This window comes from Camellia sinensis, chromosome 8 (assembly GCF_055761805.1).
Source record: "Camellia sinensis isolate YWXY chromosome 8, ASM5576180v1, whole genome shotgun sequence".
In the NCBI taxonomy this organism is placed as follows: domain Eukaryota; kingdom Viridiplantae; phylum Streptophyta; class Magnoliopsida; order Ericales; family Theaceae; genus Camellia; species Camellia sinensis.
In genome coordinates, this window is record NC_138968.1 from 176088608 (window position 1) to 176098986 (window position 10379).

General features: G+C 30.7%; 1 protein-coding gene across 2 annotated transcripts; it reads right to left on the reverse strand.

The window, feature by feature from the left end:
* Positions 1-3610: 3610 nt before the first annotated feature.
* LOC114262819 (protein LIGHT-DEPENDENT SHORT HYPOCOTYLS 10) lies at positions 3611-7106 on the reverse strand. 2 transcript variants are annotated; one of them, XM_028203236.2, is made up of 2 exons: positions 6350-7106; positions 3611-3775 (listed from the first exon to the last, which is right to left on the reverse strand). In XM_028203236.2, the coding sequence occupies exon 1, from the start codon at positions 6907-6909 to the stop codon at positions 6376-6378; it is 534 nt and encodes a 177-aa protein (XP_028059037.1). In that variant the 5' UTR covers positions 6910-7106; the 3' UTR covers positions 3611-3775; positions 6350-6375. The 2 variants fall into 2 exon arrangements, with proteins under 2 accessions (XP_028059037.1, XP_082740307.1); XM_082884181.1 differs by lacking the exon at positions 3611-3775 and adding an exon at positions 4397-4563.
* Between the last annotated feature and the right edge of the window lie 3273 nt (positions 7107-10379).

Below are 10379 nucleotides of genomic sequence, written 5' to 3' on the forward strand. Positions count from 1 at the left end.
TAGATGTTTTATTTAATTTCATTGTTTAATTATTATTATTTTTAAAAACAAATTTATTTAAAATTTTAATTAAAAAAATAACATATATTTTTATTGATATTTCATTTATTTAATTTTAATTTTTTTTTATTTAATTGTGTAAAAAATAAAATAAAATAAATTTTGATTTAATCTAGTTAAAATTAATTAAAATATTAAAGATATGTTTAATATTGCTATTACTTAGTAAATAATTGAAAAATGGTAAAATAGTCTTTTGTTCATTTATTCTATCCAGTCCGTCCAACCAAACGTTAGATTCACCAAAAATAGTCAGTTCCAGACATTTAATCGCATGAAAAAACAAACATAGGATATATATCCAATCCAACCAAATAGCCCAGAGGATTAACAGTGTCAGGACTCAAGTACGATGGATTCTAATGCCCCTTATTCAGTCCGTCCAATCAAACACATCCGTATGTACTAGGAACTAACCAACCAATTTATAATTAGACACACTTATTTTTTCTTTTCATTAACCTAGGCTGCTTGGTCAATTGAGACCTTTTTATTTAGGTCAGTGGTTGTGGTGGGCTCATAGAGATCGGAGATTTCAAAGGCGACAAAAACTTATTACTAGACCCCTCTATGGGTTTAACTTTGCACATTAAGGGCCATTTTGTAATGATCCTTTGTTATTCCCTTTTCTCTTCTTTTCTTATTTTTTTTAAAATTTATTGTTATGCAAAAGTTGATTTTGTAACGTAATTTTTAATATTCACTAAAACCTTTCATTCAAATACATCTTCTACAATTTTATTGTTCCTTTTTTTTTTTCCCCATTTCTATTTCAAAGGGGAGTAAAGAAAAAAAAAACTAACTTTCTGAATTATATATTATGCGTTTTCACATTTTAATTTGGTGTTTGAAATTTATTTTCTTCACTATTTTGGGTTTTTTTAAGGCTAACTTTTGCCTTGTGTGTTTGATTGTTTGAATACTAGTAAAATTGGAATTCTTACTTTTCTGGTTTTAGCAACCAAAAATCTCTAATCAACTCAATAAAAATATATATATATATATATATATATATATATATATATATATATATATATATATATATATAAAATTATTGATCATGAACATAGTGGTAACATAAATAAGTGCAATTTAATTTGTCACCAAATGAGGGAGGTTAAATAAGAACTTCCATTGAGATAGTAAGATGGTAGAAAAAAAACGTGATTGTTGATGGTTAAAACTTTAAGTAATTGAGTCTAGGCTTTGTTATGTAAAGTTGAGAATTATCAACTTACTAACTTCATGGATCAATATTGATACGATTGATGTTAGTAATACTTTTTTAGTGCGTGTTATGCTGTCATATTATTTTTGAATCTGTTTAGTGCGTGTTATGCTGTCATGTCATTTCTGAGAGTCACTTAATTTAGTGTGTTATGCTGTCATGTCATTTCTGAGAATCACTAATATTAATTTAGTGTGTATTATGCTGTCATTTCTAAGAATCAACTAAATAGTTCTTTTTTGTCAGTTTTTTCCCTTTTCGTATAAACTTCATTTATAATTATCCAGAAAGTCAATAATACAGGTTAGTGTGTTATGTTGTCATTATTGATAATCAGGTAAACACTATATATATTAGTTTTTCCTTCGTTTCCTATAAATTTTTTTAATAAATTGTTTAATAATTATCCAGAATGTCAATAACACTAGTTTAGTGCGGTTTTGTTGTCATTTTTCAGAATCAACTAAATAGGTCTTTTTTTTTTTTTGTTGTTGTCATTTTTCCATTTTTTCGGTAAACTTCTTTACAAGTGGTTTAATAATTATGTTGTTAATGATTTGCTATTTCTTTTTAAGATTCGTTTCTTCATTAGTTGTTATTGCTGTTGCTATTGTTGTTTTTTTCTAGGGAGTGGGGTTCGACTTCATTGCTCGCGCGTTTTAAAGATCTCATTTTACATATGATTTGTCATATTATTAGTTTTGAGTTACTAAAAATCCCATGCCATTCTATGTTATATTTTAGACTCAACTAACTAATGCACATCTGTGAATTGCCAATTTTTGTTCATCGATCATCTCCAATAGAAATTTCTATGTTGTGTTTGGTTAACACTTTTCTCTCTTCTAGACATGAAATGTGATAATTTGTATTGCAAACATGAAATACAATATATTTGTTCTTCTTTTAAATCACTTAATCTGCAAATAAATGTATTTGTGAAAAAGAATTAATAAATTACATATGAATATGACTATCGTTATCATGTATGGGCCTCTTATATATTTTCTAAATTGCCCCTCAAGGTTCTCTCTCCCCCTTCACACGTTTCCCTCTCCCTCACCATTTTTTTTAAAAAAATATTCCACATTAGTTACATATTCAAATTTGAGTTGTTTAAAATTCCTAATCTGCCCTCAAGTGATGGGAAGATTGCAAACACTCGTCAAAAATAAATATTGACTAGTCTTTAAAAAAAACCTCAATCTAAATAGCTTACTTTGTATATATATATATAATTCTTAGGTAATCATAATAATTGGATTAAATTATTGTCAGGGAGATCATAAGATATACAAAAGCATGCTTCATGAAGTCATCGACGCATAAAACAAATTTTAGCAATGCTTTGTGGATGTTAATTTCTTGTCCTAAACAATTTCGGCAGTAAACTCTTCTTGATCTTTTATATGTCCTTAGAAATTAAGCTATTTTGATGCAAATTTATAAATATGAAGCCAATTTAGATATATAATTTTTCAAAACATACACCTAAATATATTTATAATCAAGTTGAATTATATAATTAAGCTAATGAAATTAACGAGTGAATGAAGAGGAATCCAATGGTACTATATGTGGACCAAGGTATATGTGAAGATCCACGTGGGTGGGACAGATCACATCAAATATATAAGTGGGACATGCCACATACATATATATATATATATATATATATATATATATATAATAAAATGTCATTAGTTATATAAAAAAAAAAAAAAAAAAAAAAAAAAAAAAAATATATATATATATATATATATAATAAAATGTCATTAGTTAAGAATAAACTAATATAAAACTTTTAAATTCAGTAAGGAAAATATAAAGTACCCTACTCTACACATCAATTAAATTTTTTTTTGAAAAAATCTCAAATAAATGTGCAAGAAAGTATCTTCCTAGAATGATCAACACACTAAAATAGTTTTAAGAGACGTCAACACTCAAAAAAAAAAATAAAAATAAATAAATAAATAAATTCAAAAGAACTAGAAATTTGTTTGTTGAAAAAAATATAATAATAAAAAAAAAAGTCATAACTTTCACTTGGATTTTCTCCTTTTTGAGAAAAAATATATTTTTGTGTTTATTTTTGCTCAAAAATAAAAAAATAAAACCCTTATGAAAATAAACATGTTCCAAAAAAGAAATTATGAAAACGAAACAAAAAAGAGTGCGAAGTTTATGATGCATCAATCTATATATAAGTGTTGAAGGAAATTCATGGTGATAAATATGATTGTATTGAAAGAGACAATAAAAGAAAAGAGCATACTCACTTCAACTCTTGGTTCCAGCTTCATCAACTTCAAGCATTAATCGTCATTTATACAATTAGCATATATATATAGCATTTAAGCTATATATTTAGAGAAAAAAATAGAAAAGATAAGGATTTGATCCAGGCATCGATTACTGATAGAAACATCCAGCATGAATGCACTGAAGCATGGGAAGAGCTGAAAATCATATATATATATCGACCTGTAAAGTTCCAACATTCACGAGTAAATTTTTTTTTTCTTTTCAATAAAAAATTGTGTGACAAAATAAACTAACAGAAGCAGCTAAAGTTAGAAAATAAGTAGTGCCAAAATCAGTGGAATATAATTTACCCTGTTTGAAAAGTTTTCATAAGTTGTTTTCTTCTCTTTTTTTTCCTCCAAAAATAGAAACTAGTTTGAAAAATTAAATACCAAAAAAAATCTCTCCGAAAAAGAGAAAACCATTTGAAAATAACTAGTTTTTTTTTTTACCAAACTAATTTTTTTTTTTTTTTTGAAAAAGAAAAAGAAAACAGATTTTGAAAACTCAACTTGTAAATTTTGTGGATGGCACACGAACTATAAAACTACATTGGTGCATGATGAAAGGGTGCTACCACTATGGAAAGTTTGGGAATATATATATATATATTTCATTTGATCAACACACAAGAATTATGTCTAAAAGCTAGGCATGTTTGGTTGTATTTTTTTGTTTATGTTTTCATTTTTCAAAAAATACTTGGTCAACTTGGGTAAACAATTTGGGGAAAATTTTCTTAAAACAACCATTTTTTAGGAGACGTCAAAAAATTGTTTTAACACAAAAATGAAAACGATATAAAAATGGTAGGTGCTTTTGAACTTCTCATTATTTCATTTGCAAAAACACAAAAAAAACAAATATGAAGAAAACAGAACCTAGCATAATTCTCAAACGCTATGAACAGCATGGCAACAAATGGTAATATGATTTTTTTTTTTTTTTTTGGCCTTCAGCTCTTATCCCTGTACAAGTAAAAGATAGCAAACAAGAAGATATCTGATCAAATTAAAAACAGATGGTAAAAGGCATGGCATTCAAGATCTATCTAGACGCCAACAAACAAAAACATGTAGTAAAATTAATATGGTGACAAATTAAGGATGAAAATTAAGGAAGTGTTATTTAGGCATTGCTTGTACTAGTTAGAACACTTTCTAAAGACATAGGAATTATCAGCAGGAACAACAAACTAGATGTCTAATTCAAAAAAATCAACTATATATAACTGATGTTTGATTAAAAAAAAAAAATAGTTGTAGTTAATAAATTTTTGGCAAAACTTCGTTATAATATGTCAACTTAAAAACAATCTACCCCTAGCATATAGGTAATTATTCGGTAGTTCAAGAACACCACATGAAACCAATCATGTAGCAAAAATTTTTCAATTAAGACATGCCGATTTATTTTTATTAGATAGTTATGAGACAAAAAATAATCTGTTTAGTGTGTTATAATTTCTCAATTGTCAATAATACCACATAAATAATGGATAATTATTCAGTAATTTTGGAGTATGGACACATGGTATTCAATAGTATTATGATTGGTAGAGAAGGTGGGTAAGTGTTGGGTGATTGTGAAACATGAAATGGCACATTGAATGGTGATTGGTTAGAGAGTACAAACACGTGGTACTCTGAGAATATTGATCAATTTTCCTAAATAATGTCATATGTTACTTGGAAGTTTCTTACAATTTTTCCTAGCATCCTGTAAAATTATATCTATCTTGGATCATATAATTTTTAGTACTTATATTATATCAGAAAAATACAATGTTTTTCACATAATTAGGATAGTTGTAAGTAGGAATTTAAAAAGGAAAAATATAAATTAAGAAAGAAAACGAATAAGAATCAGGGTTTTAAATATGGATTAATAGGATTAGATTTTTAGACTTTCAATACTAAAATCCATCTATATATCGGCTGATATATTCTATTGCGTTATTTAAAAATAAAAGGATGCATACAAGGTAGAATGAAGAGATTTTGTCTTGCATTGAAGATCCACAAGAAATCTAAGACAAACAGAAGATATGCTGATGTATATTAACACCAACAAACCAAAAAAAACAACACATTAAATATAAGAATTGGGTTCCATTAAATATAACTGTTTTCCTATTTATTCATTTAAAAATTATAATTATACGTTAAAAATCAGATCATGTCTAATGCCCATTCATGGCGGGCACAAGATCGTGCAGAATCCTAAGAGGCCCAAAACCAGAAAAAAAAAAAAAAAAAGAGTAGATATTCAAATAATAAATTTTTTTTTTTTTTTAACCTTTGCATATTACCCACCAAAAATCTGTTATTTTGCATGAGAGAGAGAGAGAGAGAGAGAGAGAAACCTATTTTCTATCATTGCCCCTAACGTTGGTAAGTGTAAAAGACATTATGGTAAAGTTCTACATAAGTTCTTCTCTGTCTTCACTTGCAAAAGTGACTAAGAAAATTAGGGTTTTGAAACCCTTGGGCTAGGGTTTACTATCAAGGGAATGGGATGCATCAGTCCTCAACTTAATGCATAGTTCAATTATTGAATTATTTCCCTCTTTTTGGGGTTTCCTTATTCAAGAACATCAAATCTAAACTTGTAAATAGAAAAATAAATAAAGACGTTGATTATACCACAAGCCTTATGGTCTATCAACATCACCCAAACATATATATCACAATTTGTTCCATCACTTCAAGAAAAGTAGAATTGAATTTCATGAAACAAAGATTGGACAATTACCATTTCTGTTGCGAATCCAAAAGCAATCAAGATGACTGCATAGGGAAGCTTGAGGCTTCATCGTTGGCCTTCACTTGACTCCTCTTCTTCTTCTTCTTCTTGTATGGTATGCCCCGTGCCTTTGCTTGTGAATCCCTAACCTCGCGTAAATAAACGCGTATAGCTCCACTAGCGAAAGGATTAGTCTCCGGTAACCCACCGTTCTCTTCATATGCAGCCCTAAGCCTCCCGATTAGCGCATCAAGGCTGCCCCAAGCTTGCCTAAGCGGGCAAGTACAAGGCCCCGGTGGCTCGGGCTGCCCAAAGAACACACACCCTTGTAAGTGCACTTTAGTCTTCCCAAACTGATCGAGGTAACGAAGGAAATCAAGTACATGGTTATAGTTGCAGTGAGACATGGGCACAGGAGGCCTCTGATTCTTCAAGTACTGACCAAAAGTGTTCCAATCGCGACGCTTCTGTGACTCATACCGGCTCAGTTGAGCTGGTTGCTGTTGATCAGCAGGAGCAGATCGCGACGATGATCCTTCTCCTAATTCTTTTCCTTTGTCACTTGACATTGATTAAGGCTGCTAATTGGGTTCTTGTGAATTTTGTTTTTTGGGCAATGGAGAAGGAAAGATATTATTGAGGGGTGCAAGAGAACAAAATTGCAGTGGGAGAAAGATGGAGATCAAATCATGGGGCTACAGAAGAGACATGGTATGGGACCAATGAAAGTGCTTTAGCTCCTCTTTTTCTTCCTCCATCACATTATTTTCTTGCTTTAATGGTGTACTATTAGTATTATTTATACTTTTTAAATATATATTTTTTCCATATATTTATAATTATGTTACCATCATCAAAGCAATCATTATCAAGCATATTAGCAAATTTAGCACTATGATTTGGGATCTACTGACTAGGTTACCAGTGAAAGTAGGTAACCTGAGTTAGGGCGCGTTTGGAAAGCGGTTAAATAGTGAAAAGGGGAGATTGAACATAAAAAATGTAGCATCTTCCTAGGGTTTAGGGTAATGAACAAACTTGTCTCCTCTAATTTTTTGAATGGATTGAAAAGTAAAGAAGGATGACTTCAGGTATAGTTAATATAGATTTTTTTTTTTAGTTCCTATATTAAGGAAACTGTTGTTCTTACTAGCTGATGTTACTGTATTGACAGCCCATATTGAAATCACATTTAAAAAAAAAAAAAAAAATCAATTATTGAAAAAAATAAATTTAACCTGTAAGAATAGTAACATTAATGCCATGCGCAAATTCTTGATTTGGAAGGCATTTTTTAGTTTACAAGGTGGTCAATGTAGTTTGTTTCTATCTGTGGTTTGGGTAGGGGCAGTACACATGTGCATAGGATGATCACAAATGCTATTGGTAATAAAATTAGAACAGTTCATTAGAGTCTTAAATGTTCAAAATCTATGCCACTATGGAAATAGATTAATGGAACTCAGTGCTTACGACAACTTTTTAAGGGTTTTATCACCAAAAAATGTAAACAAACTTTGCTAGCTAGGGTGTACAATGACCTTTTTTTTTAATCAGCAATTATATTTTTTTAGGATAAAATTCATTTTACATCTTTGTAGTTTGAGTCAAAAGTACTTTACCCCTATATCGCTCAAATATAATTAGAAAACCTCCGTGTGATTTTAGATCAAAGAGCAACCAACACCGTTAATTATAAATGTGAAAAAATAATAATACCCTCAAATCTTATATTTTTTTGTTATTTTATTTCTCTCTTCTCTCATACACATAATTTATAATGTCTAATATTAATTCAATTAAATCACAATACTTATAGATTTTTAACTATTTATTATTATTCTTAACTTTTTATTCTAATTTTTATTTAGGAAAATTTATTGTGAAATCCAATTTTGGGAATTTCTGTACCATTTGGTCTCACATTTTAAATGGTTGATTAGGGAGTCTTTATTAGGTGCAGTGTGTGACCAATAAGTTCTTTTTCAAACGTGGATGGGTATTGGTTAGACAGATTTATCCTCATTAGTTTTTTTTGATCAATAATAAAGAAATTTTATTGATGAATAATGAATTACACCAAACATCAATAAAAAAGTATGGATACACAAGCATCATAGCTAAGTAATATGATCCCAATTAGCTTGGCACTATAGAACCAGCCCAATTATCTGCAACATTGCATCAAGTTGGTGAGCGACCAACGAAAACAAAACCACAAAAAACATCAAAAATAACCAACACCACTAGTCCCCAACATTGGTGCTCCCTGTTCACACCACGTCAAGTAAACCAAGGCCAAAAAATAGCTCTGCAGCTGTAAATCCCATCAGAATCTTAAAATCATATTTAACTTCTTCTTCACCCTATCCCCATCCCACAAAAAATATCAAAAATAACCAACATCATTATTCCCCAACACTGGTGCTTGATAAGGATTCTAGTGCAGAAGCAACAGCCACAGCTTCAGCTTCAGCAGTAGCTTCAGCTTCAGCAGCAGCTTTTGATATGGCTACTTCAACATTCAAGAACAGAGCTTCAACTGCAATTCCATATAGTCAGCTAGGAATTGGTTATCTAATTGTTAGGAGTTAGTTATCTGCTTAGATCAGCAGTAGTTTATCTTCTATAAATACAGCTTGTATGTACTATCAACATATATAATAAAAAAAAATGCATTTTCCACATGGTATCAGAGCAATAAAGCTCTCACGAGCATTCTTGGGTTCTTGATTTCATTTTCTCAGTTCTTCCAAGAATCTTCAAATTTTCTCGATCATTCTTCAAAGTTCTTCAATCTTCTTCAATGGCAACTCCTACCTCCAATGCTCTTCCTTCAAATCTTAGTCTTCTCATTTCAAATCTCAGTTCTTTCATAATTGTAAAACTGGATTCTTGAAATTTCATCATTTGGAGAAGTCAATTTCTCAATATATTGCGTGCTACAGATTTGCTAGGGTTTGTTGATGGTTCTCATTCTTCTCCACCATCAACAATTACAAATGCAGATGGAACCACAGCAGTTAATCCAGAATTTCTGCAGTGGAAACAAATTGATGCACATCTATTGAGTTGTCTAACAGCTACACTCACACCCGTAATTTTCTTTTCTGTTTTACATCTTCAACATAGTGCAGAGGTTTGGCAGGTTCTGTCAAAACGATTTACTACATTGTCTCGCAGTCACATTCATCAACTGAAAAATCAATTGACTAATCTGACCAAAACTTCTTAGTCAATTAAAGAGTATCTGAGTCAGATTAAAGAGTTAGCTGATCAACTTGCTCTTGCTTCTTCTCTTGTAGATGCAGAAGATCTTGTTCTTCTTACACTGAATGGTTTACCTGAAAAATTTGATGCTTTTAAAACCACAATCCAAACCAGATCCGAAGCCATCTCTATGGAAGAACTTTCATCTCTTCTATGCTCAGAATCTATTCACATGCATTCCAAGATCAAGAACATTAATACTCATGAACCTTCAGTTGCATATGTTGCTTCTCGTGGTTCTTCTCATGATTTTTCTTCTTAAGGCCGATCTTATTTCAAAGGTCACCGAGGTGGTTCTCGACATGGCTCCCGAGGACATTTTTCATCTAGAGGCAGAGGTCGACACTCATCCAGCAGTCAACATCACAATTTAATTTGTCAGATATGTGGAAAACCTAATCACTTAGCTCTGGAGTGTTGGCATCGATTGAATGAAAATTATTCTATTCAAAATCAGTCATAGCAAAATCAGTCACAGCAATTTCCAAATCTGTCAAGGCCATCTTCAACACAATCATCCTCTGGTTTTTTAAATCTGTCAAGGCCATCTTCAGCACAATCATCCTCTGGTTTTTCAAACACCAGAGCTTTTGTGGCCTCTGCTTCCTCTCCACCTTAGTATGATTCCTCTCCTTGGTATCTTGATTCTGCTGCATCTGATCATATGACTCATGATTTGTCTCAGTTGAGTCTTCATCAACCATACCAAGGCACTGATCACATCACTGTTGGTAATGGTAATTCTATCCCTATTCTTAATACTGGTAAG

Bases quoted from the DNA above. Each gene is read 5' to 3' on its own strand.
- LOC114262819 (XM_028203236.2), bottom strand. From the start codon at position 6,909: ATGTCAAGTGACAAAGGAAAAGAATTAGGAGAAGGATCATCGTCGCGA.